General features: G+C 42.1%; 1 protein-coding gene across 4 annotated transcripts in view; it reads right to left on the reverse strand.

The window, feature by feature from the left end:
* Positions 1-19,691, reverse strand: part of PPP2R1B (protein phosphatase 2 scaffold subunit Abeta) — a 31,740-nt gene extending 12,049 nt beyond the window's left edge. For all 4 annotated transcript variants that reach the window (XM_025893661.2, XM_025893660.2, XM_025893664.2 and 1 more), the window contains exons 1-14: positions 19,533-19,691; positions 18,591-18,681; positions 18,108-18,208; positions 14,634-14,866; positions 14,172-14,319; positions 9,998-10,153; positions 9,676-9,790; positions 9,223-9,293; positions 8,736-8,870; positions 8,057-8,230; positions 5,452-5,512; positions 1,531-1,685; positions 793-935; positions 320-411 (exon numbers count right to left, since the gene is read on the reverse strand). In XM_025893661.2, coding sequence (XP_025749446.1) covers positions 320-411; positions 793-935; positions 1,531-1,685; positions 5,452-5,512; positions 8,057-8,230; positions 8,736-8,870; positions 9,223-9,293; positions 9,676-9,790; positions 9,998-10,153; positions 14,172-14,319; positions 14,634-14,866; positions 18,108-18,208; positions 18,591-18,681; positions 19,533-19,646 — 1,789 coding nt within the window. In that variant the 5' untranslated portion in view covers positions 19,647-19,691. The remainder of the gene's footprint in view (positions 1-319; positions 412-792; positions 936-1,530; positions 1,686-5,451; positions 5,513-8,056; positions 8,231-8,735; positions 8,871-9,222; positions 9,294-9,675; positions 9,791-9,997; positions 10,154-14,171; positions 14,320-14,633; positions 14,867-18,107; positions 18,209-18,590; positions 18,682-19,532) is intronic.
* Between the last annotated feature and the right edge of the window lie 2,977 nt (positions 19,692-22,668).

A 22,668-nucleotide genomic window follows, 5' to 3' on the forward strand; every position in this document is an offset into this window, starting at 1 on the left:
CAACAATGATGCGAAAGCATGAGACTGTGGGCTTCTCACTTTGGTCAGTTTCTCTGCTCTGCCAGGCTCGAGTTAAACTTTAAAAACTGACTGAAATCCAAACGACAAACCGTTCTTACCCATGAGAATCCAAATCCTACCCAGCCCTAGACCTGGGACTCACAAAATGGCCTGCTCCACGGTGGGCCAGGAAGGTTCCACCCACAGAGGGCCCTGGCGTGCCAGCAACCCGCCGACCCCGCTCCCACACACACATCGCCTGCCCGCTTCACTCACTCACACCCCGCTCACCAGGGCGACAGAAAGCAGACAAACCCACCACTTAGCGCTTCCTGTGCGAAGTATTTGACGTCCACGTCCTCGTCTTGACCTAACTTCTGCAGTATCGGCTTCACTTCCTCCTGCAGGGCACTAAAATCCAACAGTGTTATCTGTGAGAGGCAGCCCTCTGGGCCAGATAAATGCTTTAGGGTATACATGGTCTATGGTAATTTGTCAAGTTTCAAATAAAAAAAAAAAAACTGTAAATGCTTAGAATATACACCTGACCAGTACTCAGTAATTTCTAAATCCTCCAGAGAATTAGCTTCAGACAATGACCTACACGTATACAGAGCTTTGACACAAAACGGCAGAGTCACACCCTCAGAAATGGTTGTCAAATTACTACTTCCGTTACACAAACCCTTACCGTCGGCCAAGTGAAAATCACTCAACTTAGGTTATGCTCTTACTCCCCACTACAAGGTAAACATTTAAATCTCCTTCTTAAGACTAATATGGAAATCTTACTCAGTATCTAGAATTGGTCCAATTTTCTGAAGAGATTTCGCCACATTGAAACGGACATTCGCTACTTGGTCTCCTGCCATTTTCAATACGATGGGCAGCATCTGCTTAGTGGTGATTTCCTGACCGCAGGCTTCAGAGAGTGCCTTGAAAAAGAATTAAGATGGTACATTTAAAACACTTTTAGGTTTTGTTTTGTTTTTTTAAAAGGTTTCTTAGAGAGAATGCACGTGCAAGAGCACATGTGAGGGGAGGGGCAGAGGGAGAGAGAGAATCTCAAGCAGATTCTGCACTGAGCCCGGAGCCTAACTCAAGGCTCGATCCCACGACCCCAAGGATTTTGACCTGAGCCAAAATCAAAAGTCGGACATTTAACTGACTGAGCCACCCAGGCGCCCCTAAAACACTTCCGTGTTTCTAAGTATCCCCAAATCCAAAAAGATAAATGAATATTTAAAAAGAAAGTAACTGACCAACAGGAAAATGTTTATAATCTGAGCATTGAATGAGGGATACGAGGTAGCATTCAAAGAATCTCAGAATTAAACCAGAATTCACCACTGACTTGATTACGGATTTTAACATGAATTTAAAAACTGACATTTTCTCTCATCAACTGCCCAAATTAATCAGTATAAGAAACAGATTCCAAACAGAACACACTATATTCTGAATTCAGAAATACAGCCCCAAATAACTGCTTTAGTGCCTAATTAGCAGTAACAGCCATATGATACTTACATTAATGCAGAATAAAGTGGTCATTCTGTGCAAGTAATTAGGATCACTTGCCATTACTAGCACCTTGGGAACGATGGTGTTTTGGGCCCACTCTGTACCAAACTTCTTAACGAGTTTCATGAGGTTGTTGGTGGCAGCTTCACGGATGGCATACACTGGCAGAAGAGGTGAAGGGCACACTGTCATGCTGCTCACATCAGAAGCATAACCTAGTTTACTGACCTCATCATCGAAGGGGGGCCAAGAACAAAACTCTCCCAACACTCCAAATTTACTCCTATTACATAATGGTCAACATGGTCAGATAGGACTCATAATATAAAGATTTGGTCTTTTTATAGTTTAAGAATGTATAATATGTCCAAGAAAAAGGAGCTAAGGAGCTCATGAGAGGCATCATTAATTAATTAACAAATACTGAGTGCCTACTATGTGCTAGGTGTTAGAGAAAGAATACAGAAGAGACTTCCCCACACTCTATCAGAGAAGTGAAAGCTGCCGGGCTCCCAGAAGTCACATGGGGTAAGACTGGTCAGCACAATCCATGAAATCGTGTAGCAAAGTTCGTGAGGGCTGGAGGAGTTTAGAGAAGAGAGAAAAGGGAGGTCCACGAAGCTTCAGGAAAGAGAGGCCTGGCACTGGACCTCGGAGATTAAGGAGGATTTGTGTAATTGGAGAAAAGAGGAGAGGAATTCCTGGAGAGGGCAGAAACCAGTGAAGCCAGACACAAAGGGGAAAAACTGCAGGGTGCAAGACCTCGAGGTCGGAGAGTTGGTGCACTCGAACACAGAGCACCTTGGGAGCTAAATTTAGATTTTGTAAGAAAAACGATGAGCTTTTAAAGCAAAGTTGTGACCTGATGACCAATGTGGTATTTAATCAAGATAATTCCAGCAGCAGCAACCACAGCAGAGGAGAGAAAGCCAGCAGGGAGGTCACGCATAGGCCACTATGGTCACCGGCAAGACAGCAACTAAAAACCTCAGAACGACTTGCCTCTTCTCCCTTAAAAGATTTATATGTTGAGACAACATGTCAAATGTATTCTGTGAATAAATGTGTGTGCTTTAACATCTAGTAACTCCCTGTAAGATCATTTATCAAGAATATCCTAAATCTAGAATAATAAAAGCCTGAGCTACTACCTTCTCAACAACTCACTGCACGGCACCAAACAAAGTCAGGCTGGGGCAGCTTCATTTCACGGTCCCATAAAACTCACAATTGGGGCTCAGATAACAAATCCAGGGCAGTGGGTACCGACTCCTTACTCTACTTCTCTCTCCAGGTAGGCCCAACCCTCCTGGGGAACAGGGGAGGCAAGACTAGCTGCAAGAATGCAGCCCCAATCCTGGACAATTTACATAAGGCTTCCAGACAGGGAATGTCCAACTCTCCCCAGTCCACAGATCCTTCTTGGCAATGCCATTGCTGAGAACAGGAAAGACCGCATAGCCAAGGAACTATATAATTTATTACCAATACGAAACCTGACCGTCTGTGGGAGAAGCCGCCAGTCAATGACAGCCAGAAGCATTCTCCACGGAGCCAGCTCAAGTCAACCGTTTGACCCATAACACTAACTCCCTCCCTTCACAGTCGTGGTCTTTGTCTTGGGCACAAACCCCTCCCAACTCCTCCCCCTAAGCTGGAGCTTGCTAAAGCAACTGTGTCTTGTCTAATTCTGCTTTTTAATTTGCTAGCGATTTTTCTCCTCTTAATGCCATTACCATAGGAAGGGATCTCACAGCCAGAGTAACCAGAGACCACGCACACGCTCAGCCTTGACCCAGACCTCAGCTGTACTCAACTGTACTTGGCTCAATGCCTACTATGTTCTTGGCTCCTCTCAATTTTGTGCCAAAAGAATGCAAACCATTCCAGAGCTCTGCCTGTTTTCTCTCCTTGTTTTGTCTCTTTTCCTCTTTCCCTCTTCCCTCAAAGTCTGATGGACTTGAAAGGTTCCTCTGAATGCCTAACACACTCTACATGCTCACTCCGATACTTTATCCTTTCTCCTGTAAGAAATAAATTCCCCTTCTAAATTCCTCCCTCTGATCAAGATACTGTCCACTCAAGCTCAGGAAAAGAGGGGACACTTTCTTCCTTATACTACTCCAGATTTTTCACAATATTCTTTTAGTAGTTTAGTAAGCAGGAAAAACGTTTCAAAAATGTAACTGATCAGTGATCGCTACACAGTAGTTATCTACAATGCAAAACAAAACCAACAAAAAACCCATGTGACTAAGTGCAGGACGATTTCAGAGCTGACATGTCATCAATTCAAACAATGCTTGCAATACCAACTTAGTATGCTAGCTACTGTAGAGACAGGAACAAGGGTCTCTCTTACGGTCCCAAATTGGAGGAAAGATGTCTGCAAAGTGAGGAGTAACTGACTCGTACAGACAGCAATCTTACAGAGAATGGGTGTGAGGAATTCAATTCTTTGTGGAACACTAAGACTTTAAAAGTGCCTCAGAATTTATCTAAAATGCAAGCTTTCAAAAAAAGTATATAGAATGACCCGCTGGGATATGTCCTTCCCACTAACATTAAATATGTATCAGAAATAATATAAACATTATTTTCCTAAAAGGAAAGGAATTTTTATGATTTACCAAACTTAAGTTTCATTTAAAAAGAAAAAAAATTGGACATAAAAAGATAACTTTAAAGGACAAGAAAAAGTCTTCACATCTCGTTTTAAAACACTGAAATCACCTGCAGATATATGCGTTTGCAAGATGTGCACGTTTCTCTCACACCCTCCTCTTCACTGTCTTAACCACATCATCTTCCACATGATCCAAACATGCCCTGAACAAAACCACCTCCATGTACAAGCAGACCTAAGTACCCCACTGCTCCCAAATACCCAGGCATAAGCATCACAGGTGAACAGAGATACACCCAGCACATCAGGTCTAGGTGAGATGCTGTGGAACCGAAACAGGATGCCTAGCACATGCAACACAATATGCAACCAAAACCCACACGGGATACCATAAGCCCACAGGGACCCCTTGTGAACAGATGCCTGGACGTGGGGCCTGGCGGTGAATCTCACTGGTCCAGAAGGCGCCCCCACCCCCCCCACCCATTGCTGCCTGGCAGACCAGAGAAGATACATGGACCTGAACCTTGGCAAAAAATCAACTGCTAACAAGTTAACAGGTAAGGTGGTTTTATAGAAAACATCCATTGCCTTGTCTACCTTGATAAGCAGCTTTCATGGCACTAGAAGAAAAGGATTCTGTGATTGTTGAATTATGTTATAAATACAAAGAGAAGATAGAGGTTATTTTCAAACCTATTTTCTAAAACAGCTGTTCCACCTGAGCCTGCCTGAGCTCGAGGCACTGGCAGGCGCCAGGGTACAGTAAGCCTGCCTTTCACCAAAACCAGGAATCTGGGCCCCCGCTGTCCTCAGCCATGGCTGGCATCTCCCACCCCTACACTCCTTTACTGTGCCACTGTGTACCTCCTTCTCTAAGTCACCTCAAAGAAGCCAAGTAGCCACTTCCCCCTGGGCCTTTCATCAGATTCCAATCCTTATCCTATACTGGCTAAAGACTCCAATGCCATGGTCGAGCAGAAGACCTTGGGATAAGGAAGGAGTGTATGTATAAAAAAGACAGTCTGAAAATAATAGAATGTCTAAGAAAACAGGGCAGAGACTGTTTAATGAAGAAAATAAGATTTAAGATTAAAAAAAATGGTAGAAAATAGCAATGTCAAACTTGTGTTCAAAGGAAGCTAAGTGGACTTTAATCAAAACCTTTCTTTATCCCTACACATTGGTAGACAAAATGTCTGGTCAGATTAGGATTCCTTTCTAAAAAGGAAATATATGAACAAAATGGATGTGCATAAAAACATGAGCCCTCCATAATAATCTGTGTTTAACTTACTCACCATGGTCCACAAGCCAGGCCATACATAAAGAATTCAGCTTTTCATCAAAGAACTGCACACCCTATAGATACAGAAGATTCCATTAATATGTTATCTCCAAAGTTCAGAAATCAAGGTGGTCTATTTAAATTACATTAAAATGACCTGAAAGCTAAAAAAACATGTTTCCAAATAAGCTGAATGCATGAACTAGCCAGAAAAGAAATGCATGGAATTTGATTTACAAACTGTAAACCTATTTTATTAGACAGCAATCATAAACAAAAGCCTAAGTGAGATGGCCCAAGCCCTGCTAAGTGGGAGAGAAGAGCGTGGCCAGGAGCCAGATTCAACAGTCCAGACGAGCTGGAAGAATGCACCGTGGACGGTTTGCCAGGCAGTATCTAGATTATTTGTAAAAATGGGCTAACCCAGGAAAATACCTGTCAATAATAATAGTTCTCAATTTTTTTTCCCTTTTTGGTTAATGTAATAAATCCTTAAGAATGAAGAAACTGACATCAAGAAACAGACCCCAATTAAAGACAGAATGTCTGGGATGATGGGAGAAAGCAGAGGAGGGTGAATAAAGCAGGCCCAAGATTCCAGGTTCAGTGGCCCCAGCGCAGAATCACAGGGGGAACCACCCCGGCCCTCCCCGTTCTGCTCTTCCGGCCAATAGGCAGCCAGCCCCACACAGGCGGACTCACACACCTGCCTCTGTGGGACTCGTACAGCACGTGGGACAGAGCTGGCATATCCAGTGCCTCCTCTGGGGGATCTACATGTTCCAGTTTTTTTTATTTCTTTGGATGCTAAGAAGTTATTGACCAGTGAGTGTATATTTTAAATAAAGAGATGTAATACCAAGGGTCAGTGCTCTGAAAATAGTGACTTAATGAAACAGCTTTATAACAACAGATTATGAATAGGTTTTAGCATACACTTAGATTACCATGTCAGTCTTCAAAGATTTCCTTTCCATTTCATCTCCATTCATTTTCATTTCAAAAACCCATTTCATGGATTTTTCTGGAGTCTTAATTTTTATTTCCCAAGTTTTGTGGCTTAACTTTACATTTACTCACCACAGCTCACTCGCCAGGCTATATACAGAATTGAAAGAATTTTATAAACTACCTGAAATAAAAATCTATACAGATAAGAAGAAAAATAAAAATGAAATATAACAAGATATATATAATAATAAAATACTAACACAATAATAAAATACTAACAAGAAGTTGAAGATATTGAACAAAATGTTCACGATGGATGCATGTCATCCCCTGCCAGACAGGATGAGTCAGCCAAACTCACCCCTGCCCTGCTTCCATACTCCTCACCACAGAGCCACCAACCTCTGCCAACTTCCTGGGTCAGAGGGGAGCAGAAGCTAAAAGAAATGACACAAGAACTGCCCCTCCCTTCTGGACAGTTGTTTCAGTTTTTAGCAAACCAGTGAGGTACTGCTGCTTTCCACTCTGGAGAGGAAGATGTAGGACAGTCACCAATGAAGCAGAGAGGGTGACCTTCAGCATTTGGGAGTGACAGAGGACAAGATGACAAGATGACTTCACCTGACCCTATTAGCTACTCACAGATACCTCTGGCATCGTTTTGAATGAGACACTTCAAATTTTAAAAAACATAATGCCACTGACACACTCAGGCTCACTTCATAAACTAAATATGCCAAAATAGGCAACAAATACAGTGGTCCCAGAAAAAAAAATTAATCCCACATGCTGTGATCTGAAAGTACTGGAAGGAGGGTGAGAAAGGACACACATTGCAGAATATTAGCTGTAAACTGACAAAGTGTAGGAGCTTTCTCAAAAAATATTCAGGTATTCGTTCCTTCCACATTCAACAAATGTTATGTGCCTAACTCCTGCCAGGTTCCGGCCAGCACTGCCCCAGAAGAGATCCCTTGTCTTTCTCCCCAGTCAGACGTCACCGGCACGTGGTACCCACAGCATAAGCACCTATCGAACCTAACACAGTCTAGGGCACTTAATAAAAGAGAAAGGAAAGGATGTGGCGGTAATACCCAGCACTGGAATTTTAATTAATATGATGATCAGTTAGAGTAAAACTAATCATGAAACTGAAAACAGTAACACATAATGTGATAATGTGCTCTCTGGCCTCCAGACTTCATACTCCTTTCCTGTGACGAAGCCTCAACTCCCTTTAACCAGAATGTAGGAAAAGTGTACATTTTGCAATGTACACTTTTACCTTTACAAAAGGGACATTTTGCACAGAATATAGGCAAACAGCTGCCCTGAGCAAAAATCAAAGTTCTTTTCTCAGTTCAATATTCCTTCAGACAACAGACACTAAATATCACACTATGGTATATATTTATAAAGAAACTGATTACATTCTACTATGGCTTTGCTTTTAGGTAGTGATAAGGTGAAATGTGTTTCTATAATATCCTTTGGTTAGAAGTTAATGCACTAATGAAAATAAAAACCAGCCTACAGGCAACTAGGTCCGACCATACTTTCATGCATCTAAACGAACATAATCCTATGAGCTCGTGGGCCTCCTATGTGCCACGGTCAGTGTGCACGACCTGAGGCCACCCTTCACTTCGTGGGGCACACTCACTCACCAGCTGGCCGGCCAGCAGCGGCATGTACTCAATGATGGCCAGCCGGACCCTCCACTTGGCATCTTCAGCCAGCTCCACTATGGCAGGAAGGAGAGACTGAGAGAGCTGACGGATCCCAATCACTTCATTTACACAGTCCAAGTTAGAGATGATATTCAAACGAACTTCTGGACACTGTAAATACCCAAGTCCCAAAAGAACACATATAAGAGTCAAGTTCTCTGCCCGATATTCCCCTACTGTCATGTTGAGATAAAAACTGCCTTGAGAATTAATGTAGTAATACATGCAAAGCATTTATGATCACGTCTGACAGACAGTATTACTCAATAAATGTTAGCCATCGTTGCAATTCTGACACTAGCATATTTAAATTTAAATTTAAAACATTTAAAACAAAGCTACATTAGCTTTAAAGAGAAGACACCGGTGCGTATCAGAATGAATCAGGCAGGGAGGACACAAAGACACTTTCAGGACTCCAGCAATGGCTCCTTGTGCTCACTTTCTGCAGAAGTTGTAACTCCCTCCCCAAACACAGGAATTGTCACTGGTTCAAAATAAGCTACCTTTTTTAATCCCCTAATCCCTGTTTGAGTTCTATTTTCGTGAAACCCCAAACCAAAACCAAACCAAATCACTGACTATCAAAGGCAATAGAATTTTTAGCCAGACTCACCTCATCCTTTAACTGAGCTAAAAAAAGAGGTAGAAGGTGTTCAATGGTATTCTCTTTGCCCAAAATGGTAGATAATCCCATAATCACAGAAGCTAAAGCCGATTTGACGTGTTGATTTGTATCAGATACTAATTCCTAAAATAAAATCAAAATTAAAAACCTTTCTTTTTGGTGAGACAACAGAAACTTCCATACCATCACCCAAGGAATTTAAAGAGACAGCACTATTTCAATATTGATTAGTTGATCAATTTCCTCAAGCCATCTGTTAGATAATAGAAACCTATGCACCAAAGAGCATCTTACAGTAACAAACACTAATAAGTAACAAATAACAGTGTCATATTAATGTGACTGCCCCAATCATTCCCTATCCACCCTTAAACTTGAAGAGCTTTAAGGTAAAACAAAGAAACAAAAAAACTGAGGTAAAGTTTACCTTATACAGGGCAAGGTAAAACAAAAAAAGGTAAACAAAAAGGTTTACCTTTATAAAGGGCAGAATTTGATTCATAATTATGGTCTCTCTACCTTCAGGGGGCAAGTTCTCACAAAGTTCTGAAAGAGAGAATAAGAAAAAACTACTAATGCTTACATACAGCCATTTACAAGCAACCAGGTTTATCAACAGTTGCAACTTAAATCATGTTTAAGCAAATAAGCTCCAAACGGGGAAAAAAGCTCTTATTCTAAATGTACTTTTCATCAATCTATATGCCATATACACCAATCCAACCTGCAAAGGCATCTTTTTTACAAAAACAAGATAAAATGGCTATATGGTTTTAAATATAAAGGGAGTAGCCTTGTCCCACAATGTGACATTCCTACACAATGAAATCGCCTTATTGAAAAACATACCCACAACAAAAACCATACAAAATTCGCTGACATTAAAAAAAATGCACCAAAATGAATGATATAAACTGAACTCCTTAACCTTTTACTTTGTGGGCAGCAGCTGCTCGGACTTCAGCTTCACAGTCTTTAAGTAGGTTCTGAAAGGCGGGGATGAGGTCATTTAGGGTGATTTTAGGACCCACAGCTTTCTGGAGCTATAAAAAAATTTGTACAGGTTTTAATGTCTCCTAACAAGTTAATTAACATGAACAAAACAAAACAATGTAACCTTCAAGTATGTTTTTGCTACAAGCACTTCCAATTCAGAAGAATTAAGAAACTTTTGGTACACAGCAAATCTGTGGGTTTGGATTTTTTTTTTTTCTCTTAGTACTTTAAAAATGTCAGTACAATAATTTTACCTCTGAAAACTTGTCAGCTACCATGTAGCGAACCCTCCAAGATTTATCTTCTGCTGCTTGCCGAAGTGTAGGCATCACCAAAGCCTCAAGGTCCTCCTGAGACAGTAACTGGGCAATGCTGACACAAGCTTCCACAGCCAGGAGACGCACTGAATCCTAAAGGAACAAAATTTCTCTGTTAGACAAAATTTATGGAGAGCCACAAGGGAGTATAGTATGTGTTGTGTGGGGCAATGCTGTGGGTGTCATTCTAAAGAAAAAAAAACAAAAACACTACATAGAGCTTCATGTCTTTATGTCTTAAAACATACTTTGCCTAGAATGGCATATCAAAGCCATAAAAGTAGAAACGACCTTGTTCTAGAGTCAACAGTAAAGTAATTCCCTCAGCTGGAATACAGAGTTTTTATTAAGGAAAACGAAATGAAAATGTAAAAATTAAATGAAAAAAAGAACATTTTAATGATATTTTCAAGGCCTTCCTAGAAGTTGTTAAGGGATAAAAAAATGAAAACTATACGTGAACAAACTGTTAACAGATCACAACAAAAACAGAATAAAGGAAAGGGAAACAGGAAGCTCAGTTGTCTAAATACTCGGTTTGGGGTGGCAGTAATAGTAGGCATGAGATGACTTGGAAAGAAATACACAGAAAAACAAAATAGCAATTTAAAAAAAAAACAAAAACCCACTGGATTTGAATGTTGAGAATCAGGGACAGAGTAACTTTGAGGTAGCCAAGCCTAGAAAAATGCAGCAAAAAGTTGAGAAACGTATGAGATTAATGAACTCAACTTCCCGAATGTAAATTGCCAAGTGTCAATGTGATACCCATATGTCCTTTGAGCAAGTAGAAATACACAATTAGACAAATCAATGAGAAATTAGGAATTGAGATTATAGTTTTAGGAATCATAAATATGTTAAGTGGAAACTAAAAATACGTAAACATAAGCACCCAGGAGGGAGACCAAAAATGTGAATAGTGTGTGTGCATATACAATGACGTATTTTATATATATTACACATACATACATGAAAGAGAGATAAGGGACTCCAACTTTTCAAAATATTACAAATTTTAAAAATTCTTGGTCAACAATAATTTACTATATGCCTAGAATGCTCACTCCTCTATCCAAATGAACAAGCCAAAAAGAAGGCAGAACTAGGTTCTTATTAGTGGCTATACCAATATTTTTGGAATTCAAAAACAATGCTTAATCAAGGGACTATCATCTATGGAAATATATACCAATAAATACTTGTCAATCAATTACCCTTCCCCCCTATGCTTGCTCCTCCATCTCAGCAATGACACCACCACCCACCCAGTTTGGGCTCAAACCAAAGATCAAGGTCTCTGATTGCTCCTCCCCTCATCCCATCTAATCCCATCATAGCCCTAATGATGCTGCCTCTGAACTTGTCTCTAGATTCTCTCCACCTTCACTGTACCACTTTCATTCACCATTGTGTCTTGCCTGAATTATTCCAAAAGTCTCCTAACTAGCCTTGCTATTTCTAATCTCGCCCCTGCCCCTTATAATTCGGCTTTCACCCAGAAGCCAGAATGTTTTTTAAAATGTGAATTACATCAAGTCACACCACCCCTGCTTAAAATCTACGTGTATTCTCACTGCACCTAGAATAAGAAATCCAAACTCCATACCCTGACTTACAGGGCCTCTGCCTATCTTCTCCAACCTCATAGCCCACCAGAGTCCCTATCACCCATTATGTTCCAATGCTAGGTGTCCTCTCCTCCTGGAATTCTCTTTTCCTGGAATTCTGGCACTCCAGGAAAGGGTATGGCTGGCATTTTTCTTCTGTGTCTCAGTTTATATCACCTCTTCAGAGTCCTTCTCTAACTAACCAGTCTAGACGAATGCCCTATAATCACTTCCTATTACGTCACCCTCCTTTATTTTCATCATAGTGTTTATCATTAGTGCTTATTGATCTGTTAATATTATCTGTTTTCCTTCATCAAAATGTACACTCCATGACAGAAGGGCCTTTGTATGCCTTTTTAACACTGGACCCCAGCACCAGAACAGTGCCTGATATGTAGCAGGTACTCAATATTTTTTCAATGAATTAGTAAGCCAAGAACGGCAATTCTATCAGTGGTCAGACAGAATATACATACACACATTTTACAACGAAGCACTTAATATTTTTTCTAATATAACACTAGAAATTATATGCCTCTTAACAAAAAATACAATCCCACATATGAAGTGGTCTTACTATACCAAAAATATCAAATCTAAATCTCATTAAGCCTCTAGATCAGGGATGGGGCAATAATTGGCCAAATCCAGGACTGCAGCTACTTTATGTAAATAAAGTTTTATTAGAACACCACCATGCCCATTAGTTTACACATTATGGTGCTTTTGTGCTGCAACAGCAGAGTTGAGTAGTTACAACAGAAACCGGCTCACAAAGCCAAAAATATTTACTATCCGGCCCTTTACAGAGAAAGTTTGCAAACCCTCCTCTCCCACACTAGATTCAACTATCAATCTGCAAGAAATACAGAGTACAAAGGAAAATGTTAAATTATACCATGGGAAGCATAATCAACAAAATCCTAAATAAGGACTCTAAACCTATCTGTCCAATGTGGTAACTACTACCCACCTATGGCTTCGGAGAACACGAAATGTGGCTGGTGTCACATGTTCAAATGATCATTATTTTGGACAAACTGGCTTAAATAAATTATTAAAATTAATTTCCCATTTTTTACTTTTTAAAATGTGACTACTAGAAAACCTAAAATTAACTTACATTCTATTTGTTAAACAGTGCTGTTTTAAACTATAATGTTGAAGGAATAAATGTACAGAGAAGTTAAGAGGTGGTTACCACGAAAGTCAAGTGTTATCTGAAGCGGGCAGGGAGCAGGTGTGTTTGAGAGGGAACATGTGGTAGGCTTCTAGGGTAGCGGCTGTCAAAGTTCTGTTTGCTAATAAGATGACATTACCTTATTCATGGAGCTGTATATTTTGTGCTCTTTTCTATATGCAATTTTAATAACATTTTTAAATTATTTTGAAAGTAAGATTTACCATCTTTCAATCTAGGATCTGAAAATGACACTCATCAGTATGTGTCTGGTGCTCTTCGTCCTATACATGTGAAGTGCTTCTAGGATAGACAGTAGGCAAATTAAAACCTGAAAGGATTCTTCTAGAGTCCAGAAACTCTGGGGGCAGATCCTCTGAACCATAAAGAGAGGCAGTACACCCTGGCTGTGAAGGCTGTGCACTCTGGAGCCAAACTGCCTAGATTCCCATCCCATCTCTACCACTGCTGACTGTGCAACCCTGAAAAAGTTACTTCAATTTTCTGTGTCTGTTTCCTAATATGTAAAATGGCATATCTACCTCATGGGGCTTTTATGAGGACCGAAGTACTTCTTATATGTACACCTCTTAAGACAGGCTGAGAAAAATCTCATATTTAATGTAGTGCTCCTTATTATTTCCACCCCAGAAAGATATAGATCCTTGGATTTAGAATTGCTATTATGCAAAGTCACCCTATACATTCATCCAGAGGATACAGAAGGTCAAACAGCCTTCTCAACACATGCTCTGCTTGTTTAACTGAAAGTCAAAAATTCCAGGCAACATTACTCCCCTCATGACTGGCTGCAATGCACAAAAGTATGTTACCCCTTAACACAGCTATGGTCTTCCCTTCTAACATGGCTCCCACTTCCTCTTTTTTTTTTAAGATTTTATTCATTTATTTGAGAGAGAGAGAGAAAGTACACGCGCACAAGCAGGAGGAGTGGCAGGCAGAGGGAGAAGGAGAAGCAGACTCCCTGCTGAGCAGAGATTCCCGACGTGGGGCTCAATCCCAGGATCCCAGGATCACCACCTGAGCCTAAGGCAGCCGCTTAACTAACTGAGCCACCCAGGCACCCTCCCATTTCCTCTTTGACTCTTCTTTTAACCACTGCTAATGTAAGAGAAAATCATGGTCTGGTTAAGAAAGAAATATAAGGACACTGAGATGGGTCATATTAAACTTTATCCAGCCCAGACTTAAGTATCAATTTGGCAAAAAGGATCCTAACATGAGAACCAAAACTCCCCTTAAAACATTAGAGGAAAGGAGCATATCAATGTACCTTAAATACTAAAGGTTAACGTACCTGTTCATCTGAAGCTAGATTAGTGAACAGTGGAACAATTTCACTTTTCACACTGTCTAATTCCAAAACTTTTGCAAATTCGCCCAGTTTGGAAGCGGCAGCACGTCGTACCATTGGAGTGTCATCTGAGCACAAGGAACGGAAGTGCCTGGAGCAAATAAAATAATGAAGGCATTTCCTGTCAAATACCATCAATTAAACACCCCCAACACATACACACAAACACATACACACACAGAGCCATTTTAGAGGTTTTCTCTCACAAATATCAGTGATTAGGCTTTTACTCATGGAAGTCAAATATAAAACCACTAGTATATTCAACTGAATGATAAAAAAGTCATGTTACCACTTCTCCTATCCTGCTATCAGCCACTCAGTGGTAACAGGGTATTACTGTGTAAATTGTCAGCTATGAGTTCCCAATAATCCCAAATAACTAAAAAAAACACCATATCTTACTGTCTAATTTCTGCTTTGACAGCATTTGAAGCCCTGGGATAGCAAACGCTGAACAAACCACACGCAGATGTGCGAGAAGTGAACCAATCCCCACTCGCCAGGCGCTTCACCAGAGGTACAAAGTGAGCTTCCAGAGCAATGGGAGTATGCTCCTGGGAGATCTGCCTCAGGGACTCCACAGCCTTGTCTCGAACCACGGTCTCTTCCACAGTCGCCAGACTTTCCAAAGGAGGCTAAAAAGACCAAAAAAGAAAAATCAGAGAAGAAAACTTAGGGAATCAGGTTAGCTACAGATTATCACCTTTTAAAGTGACTGAAGGGAGGTGGTACATGTAACCAGAATGTTAGCTACAGCACACCAAATGGTTACTTTCAGTTCACACAGTGATAACATATGGCGTGTCCAACCTGAAGACACGACTTCTGTAGGACAGCCAAGATCTCATGTCCCAGATGGCAATTCCCAGATGGTGTCTACAAATGACACACTGGAGACTTGACACAATATTAATATTACTGCGAGCTGAAAGACTAGGTTTAAGAGATATGTAGCCAAATTCAGATAAGATCATGTTTATTTCCTCAAGAGTAAGTGCAAAAACATGAGCAACACCGGGTACCACAATTACATGATGACATCTCATCAGGCCATGGAGCCCACACAGGTTTTGGAGTATTATTCTACCATTCCTGGAAATGCAAGCAACCCTTGTCCACTAGCTCCACACCATCAACTTATCTAACATATGAAAGGCTGAGTACAGAATCTCTTTTCAGAATACATCCGAAATCTTATGAGCCAGACATAGAGCAGGAGTCCCTGACAGAACAACGAAGAGTACAGACATGGTAGGAATCCTTGTTTGTAGCTTCGGAAATAGAAGAGACCAAAAAGGTCGGTCTGGACCAGGAGAAGTAAGTGAACATGACACAGCCCAGTGAAAAGTGCAAGAGAGCTGGTTCTCTGAACCTCTACCTTTCTGGGTGTGCATTTGAGTTAGGTATATTCAGCGTATGTCATGACCTGCAAATGTTAAAGACAAAATCCACATACAGAACTGACCAAGAGAGTGAAACAGAATTATGAGTCAACCTAATAATGAGTCTACCTAATAATATATTTCAAAAATTGTTTGATACACACAGAAGTAGAAAGTACTCAGCTTTCCTAAGAGGTATTTCAGAAGCCCTCTGAAAAGATACCGCTTTCTTACTTGCTTGCGAATGAGTCTCATGATCTACCCTTGCCTTCTCTTAGCTGCTCTCGTATAGTATCACTGGCCGGTCTCTATCACCACTGTAAAATAAGGCCAAGCTCCTGAGAAATCAATTAGGAGTTGTCTCTGGATTTGAACTCTGCCTACTTCTACAGGCCCTCTCCCTATGGCCCCACCCACCACTCCAATATACTCTGGCTCAACACACCAGCAAGGCAACCTGTTTCACACTTCCAAACCCCTGAATCAATGGATGATTACTGTTGTATTATAGTACTGAGGACAGGGAAAAAACAAGGCAGACAGGTTCCTTGTTCTGTGGACTTTATATTCTAGTGGAGGAAGACAACCGATCAAGAAAACAATCATATGGTGAGGAGTACTTTGTGAAAAAATAGAATAGGATGATGTGGTAAGGGGAGACGAGGAGGCAATTTCAGGTTGGGTGTTCAGAGAGGCCTCTTTGAGAAGATGCACTAAAGCTGATATCTGAATGACAAGGAACCAGCCACCAGAAGCCCAAAGAACCTTAGCGGGGAATACCTAGGGCAATAATCCTAAGGCAATAACAAGCTTGGTTTATTCAAAGAACAAAGACCACTGTAAATAAAATGAGGTTATCAAGAGGGAACACGGCACGAGATAAATTCATAGAGATAGCCTGTCCCTTAGTTTACAAAACCTATGGTAGGAATTTGGATTTTCTAAGAGCTAAGGCAGGAAGTGATCCCTTTGCTGGGTGAAGAGTGAACTAGAGGGAGAAGGTGAGAGGCAAGAGTGGAAAGCAACTGGTTAGGATGTTATTGCAGTAATCTCAAGGAAAGGTCTGGGAAGACGAGAGGAAAGAGGAGCTAGGTAGTAGTGGGGAGGAAGGAAAGTGAACTGATTTGGAATGTACACAGAATCTACAGGAATTACTAATGCACTGAATGTAGAAAATGACGGAAAGAGGACGCAAGAATGTCTTCTAGGTTTTGGCTTGTCCAAGTGGGTAGACAATGATGCGATTTACTGAGATGGAACCACGAAATGAGAGGCATACTTTAGGGAGAAAACTGAGTTGTTTCAGGCATGTTAAATTTGAAATGCCTAATCGACATCCAAGTGGAAAAACCACAGGCAGATATGTAAAGAGATATAAGCAGATATTTATATCCATGGAAAGGTCAGAGGTAGAAATAGAAATCACAAATTAGCATCATATAGACAGTATTTAAGCCATGAAGCATACATCTCCATCTTGTCCAACTGGTGAATTCCTAATCATCCTTCAAAACCTAGTTTAGACATCACCTCCCAAGAGGTTTTCTCTCATCGCCCTTAGTTAATCTCTTTCCCCTTTCTACTATTTAGGTACCCTGTATGTGCTCCTATTTTTCCATCTAACACTGTACAGTAACTACTTGTTGAAGAAGGGCAGAGACCTTATTACATTCACACCTGTCTCCTTTAACATTAACACTATAACTTCAGTGCCTGATATATACAGTAGGCTCTCAGTAAATGTCACCCAAATTGAACTGAACTCAACAAATCCACAAAGTAAGTCAGAAGCACACCGTAGGCTTATGATCAAAGATAAAAAGCTAATAAACAATTCCAAGGAGGCTGACTGGTTCAGTCTGTAGAGCATGCAGTTTTGTTTTTTTTTCCCTTAGATTTTATCTGAGAGAGAGAGAGAGCACGCGCACGAGCGGGGGGTTGGGGGTGGAGATGGAAAAGCAGGCTCCCCACCGAGCAGGGAGCCCAACTTGGATCCAGGACCCTAGGATCATGACCTGAGCCAAAGGCATACGCTTAATGACTAAGCCACCCAGGGTCCCCAGAGCATGTGGTTCTTGATCTGAGGTTGTGAGTTCGAGCCCCATGCTGGGTGTAGAGATTAAATAAATAAAAACTTAAAAAAAAGGAGGGGGTGCAGCTAATAAACATTTCCATAATCATGACACTGCTAGATGAGAATTAAGATCTCCAATTTTGTCGGAGGGGGGCGGGAGAGAACCCACAAAAACAATCACACCCTTTTCCTCCCAACATCTAAACTAACAAGTAAGTCCACAGAGGCAGAAAAGAAAAAAGGAAGTTCTTATGCTCATAGTGAGAAAAATGAAGCGCCTACATTATTTGTTTTCCCAAGAGCCAACACTGTGACTATCCATAAAAAAAAACTGCATTAAAAATGCTGTAGTGTTCCTATCACTAATTTATCATTTATACTGGAAAAGTTCTGGAAGGATGGTAGGCAGAATATACTTACCAGCAAACAATGGGCAAAGTCAGGACCTCCCACCAGGCCAGTGAAATTTCCCAGTTGCTCAGCAAGAGCTAACAGTACCTCATCTTCATCGTAAATTGTATCTGAAAATGACAATAACCCAGTACTCATCAACAAGGATAGCTGGCCCAGAGTGGGATACTCACACAAAACTAGGAATAGACTCCATATTTAACTAGATAGTCCTGTCACACTCTTAACAGCATTCTGGATCTGTCTTACATGTATTAGAAATTGACAATCCTGTATCAATTATTTTCCCATTAGCTAAATAGTTAATGTTTTAATAAAAGTCTGGCCACAACATTACACTACACCCTGTCTTGTTTCTTTTGCGCAGAAAGCATCAGGCTCAGTTTAGTACTTAATTACATGGGTAAATAATTCTAAAAAAGAGTCCAAGTTTTGAAAGTCACTGGAAAATGGCAATGGCCATGCTCTTCTTTAAACAAAAAATTCACAAACCTGTAAGGAATGGCAGCAGTTCTGTTCGCGTCCTTTCTACTCCAAGTGCTAGAGCAATTGTTGATAACTTCTTAATACTGTTGAGGCGGAGCTTTAAAAAAAAAAAAAAAAAGAAAGAAAGTGGAAAGAATGAAGTAAACAATTGTGATTTAGACCAAAAGACAAAAGTTGCAAACAGGTGAGATAATGACACTGAGTGACAAGGAGGAAAACCTTCAATTTAGATTTTATTCTATGAGGAACCTCGGGAGCAGTGGGAACACAGCTTCATTTTAGCCAAAGGAAGGTTTCTTAAGAGCAACACTCAAAGGGCCCATTAGAAAAAGGAAAAAAAATACCACATCCAGGAAGTGAGACAATTTCAAAATGAGAACACTTTGGCAGCGGTGAAGCAGGTGAAATGGTTGAATACAACCCTTGGCTTTCCAAAGAAAAGTTACACCAGAGCTGATACATCGACTTCTCTAGGGTTAATAAGCCACCCCACTCTCTCTGTAGCCAACAAGCCAGGCGGGTTTCCAAGCCGAGAGGGAGGCTTTCATCCACCTGCAGCTCACAGGGCCCCTTCGGCAGCCCCTGCAGCCCGCTCCAGCCTCCTCGGGCCCGCGCCGCCCTCCTCCCGGCCCAGGACAGGACGCGCGTTCCCTCCCTTCCCAGCACCGCCCGGAAGGGGCGCCCCTGCGGGAAGCCGGTGCTCCCACAACCGCCGGGACCGGGCGGGACGCCTCAGGCGCCGGGAGGAGGGGTGCTGGAGAGGCCCGGGGGAAGGTCTGGTCGAGCCAGCGCAGGCCCTCATGAGCCTTTATCCTCCTCCACACCAAATTTGTGCTCCAAGTGGGGCTCTTCCAGTCCCCCGGCGTCCCCCACCACGGAGCCGGCCTTCCTCCTTCCCCATCACACGCCGGCCAGACCCGCCTCCACTCCCCGGCCCGATTCTAGTACCTGCACGTCCTCGTTGCGGAGCTCGTCAATTAAAACCGCAATCGGGTATAGCGAATCGTCTCCATCTCCTCCCGCTGCCACCGGGCCGGTCCCGGGCCCCGCTGCGCCCGCCATGTTCTTTCTCCTCCGGCTGGTCGCCACCGCCCGCCCCGCGCCCAGGCCCCGCCCCGCGCCCAGGCCCCGCCCCGCGCCCAGGCCCCGCCCCGCGCCCAGGCCCCGCCCCGCGCCCAGGCCCCACCCCGCGCCCAGGCCCCACCCCGCGCCCAGGCCGGCGGAACTAAGACCCTCGCTCCCACTCCGCGGAGGCGGGGGAACAGAGTCCTTGCCGGGGTGGTGGAGGTCCCCGCGCGGACTTCGTTGTGGGAGCTGTACGTTTAAACTCCAGAAGAAGGGTGGGCTGAGAAAGCGAACGGAGCCCCCGCATCCTTTACACAGCCGAAAGCAACAGGGGCAGGAATTCATCCTGCTCATGGTGGGCTGAAGGGGTCAGGGACCTACCTGAGTGATGCAAGCTGTGCTTCTAGGACTCAGGCGCACCACAGAGGAGGCCCCAGGCCAGGAGGAAAACAGATTTAGCACCTCCCCCGACTTCATCCTGGCCCTGAGCCACCAGGTCTCCAGCCCTAATTTCCCCTGCTAGCCTCAAGCTTCCACAGAACCCCTCCACCTCTTCCTCTGGCCTGTGAGCCAGAATTGTATCTGGCCCCTGCTCCATCAGACAAATACCGCGGGCGGTGAGAGGAAAGGAACACTGCTGTCCAAGCTCCCCAGTCAATATTTTTTCCGCTTTTTCCATGCAAGCTGTTAAAAACATGCTGCTCTCTTGTTTTTGTGTTTCTTTTCAGCTTGGTACTGGAATGGTGCCTTCTGTTGTTTTTTCTTCCTCCCTCTTTTAGGTCTTTAGCATGCTAGAAGTACAACAATCAAGCAAAACTAGGACAAGCTTTAATCCTTCCAAATTGGGTGGAGCGGCTACTTTGCTTGTACAAGAAAGGCTAAACTGGCCTCCCTAGAACTCCCAAGAGTCCTCAGAGGCACCAGTTAGAGGAGGTGAGGGTGCTGGAGTTTCTTACAAAACTTCATGGAAAGTTTTCCTTTACCCTTCTGCAGACAGCACAGAACCACCAGAATGGCCCCTCTTTTGTTCGTTTTGGACTATAATTAAGCAGCTTAGAGTGATAAACTAGATACGGTGAATATGTTGATCATAAGCTCCGAAATGGTAATTGCAGGTCTGATTAATAAAAACGTAAAATTATTAATGAACGTAATTTAGGAGACTTTAAAAAAAAAACACCATGTTCGTCAGAATAAACACAGTAGATAGAGCCTTTGATAGGAGTGAAAGTTTGGGGACCAATGGACTTGAACAGTAGCTCTCAAATTAGGTCTGTGGATGTATTCTTTAGGGCTTCGGTTTGGTTTTCATCTTGGTAATAATTTTTAGATTTATATAAGCATATTCTGGACTATTTGGATGACCACTTTATAACCAGTATTGCCACCCTATGTCAATACTTAGGTTTGCATGTGCGTTCCCATGCTGCTTTTACCCTTCTAGGATAATAAGAAAAGATCAGAGGTAGATTTAAAATGAAAATGGTGTTTTCATGCCCAAAGTGAAAGCCAAATGACACCATGGAAATGCACTGTCACAGCATTTCCAACAGAAGAGTAGTGAGAAAACAGGTATTACAGGTCACTTGGTGGCACAGGCACATTCACCTCAAAAGAAGCTGAGCATTCCCAGGCAACACCTGAGTCACAATACAAGGGATAATTCAGGCTCCTGCGTATTTGATTTGTAGATCTCTTTTGGGTTTTTAGTGTATAAGAACTATAAATAAAAGAACACTATATTCCTACTTTATATTTGCAAGTTTAAGTAACATTGTAATAAAAATAATTTAAGTTGAGGGCACCTGGGTGGCTCAGCTGGTTAAGCATCTGCCTTCCGCTCAGGTCATGATCCCAGGGTCCTAGGATTAAGCCTTGCGTCTGGCTCCCTGCTCAGTGGGGAGCCTGCTTCTTCTCCCTCTCCTCCCCTGCTCATTCTCTCTCTCTCTAATAAATAAAAAATCTTTAAAAAAAATAATAAGTTGGGGCGCCTGGGTGGCTCAGATGGTTAAGCATTTGCCTTCTGCTCAGGTCATGATCCCAGGGTCCTGGGATCGAGTCCTGCATCGGGCTCCCTGCTCCTTGGGAGCCTGCTTCTCTCTCTGCTTCTCTCTCTCTCTCTTCGTCTCTCATGAATAAATAAATAAAATCTTTAAAAAAATAAAATAAAATAAAAAATAAGTTGCCTGAAGGTTTTCACGATTTTTTTTCCCTTTAGAAATGGATCCAAATACCACTCAAGGTTGAAAAACAGAGGGCTAAGAGGTTTTCGGATTTTGTACTTTACCAGTTAGAAGATCGGAGGGGGTTCCTATTGGCATGGAGAGGAGAAATCTGTTCCCTTATACTTGATGTAAAAAGCCTTCAGAAATGGTGGAGGAAGTAAGCAGAGAGAAAAGCACATTAAGTCAGTTCCAGGCATATCATCATCTACATGTTGCTCAAGCTTAGAGGAGCCTCATTCTGAACAAAAATTAGCACACTGATTAATGCTAAGCTATTTTGTTTAAAACTCAAATATGCTTTCCTTACCCAAGCACAATGAATTGGATACCTATTGGAATAACTATGATTAAATATAAAATCACAAGCTGAAAAAAATGGGTGCCAAAAAATTGCCTGGTTTGAGAGTCATCAATTCTAGACTTCACTTCCCACCTCTGTCTCTGACTCACTGTGACCTACCTCTTCCTATGCCTCAATCCCACCTCCCACCCCCTCACCCCCAATAAAAGAGTTAACCACTTCTGGGTCCCAATCTAGTTACTGTGATGATGTGAGAATAGAACAGGTAGTAAACATGAAGATGCTAATAAATTCTTCAATAAAGAAACTAATTAAAACAGACTACAGCAGAAAGAGGCTATTTCAAAAACTGGGCCAAATGGAAACTGGAACAAAATCTAAGTCTTTGGAGGAGTGTGGTCCACAGACTATCTGAATCACCTAAGATGCATGCTAAAAAAAAATGCATATTCCTGGCTTGCACCCCAGATCCACTGAATCAGAACCCCTGAGA

The sequence above is a fragment of the Callorhinus ursinus genome, unplaced genomic scaffold (assembly GCF_003265705.2).
Source record: "Callorhinus ursinus isolate GAN/ISIS: 27379988/994484 unplaced genomic scaffold, GSC_fseal_2.0 scaffold19, whole genome shotgun sequence".
Classification (NCBI taxonomy): Eukaryota; Metazoa; Chordata; class Mammalia; order Carnivora; family Otariidae; genus Callorhinus; species Callorhinus ursinus.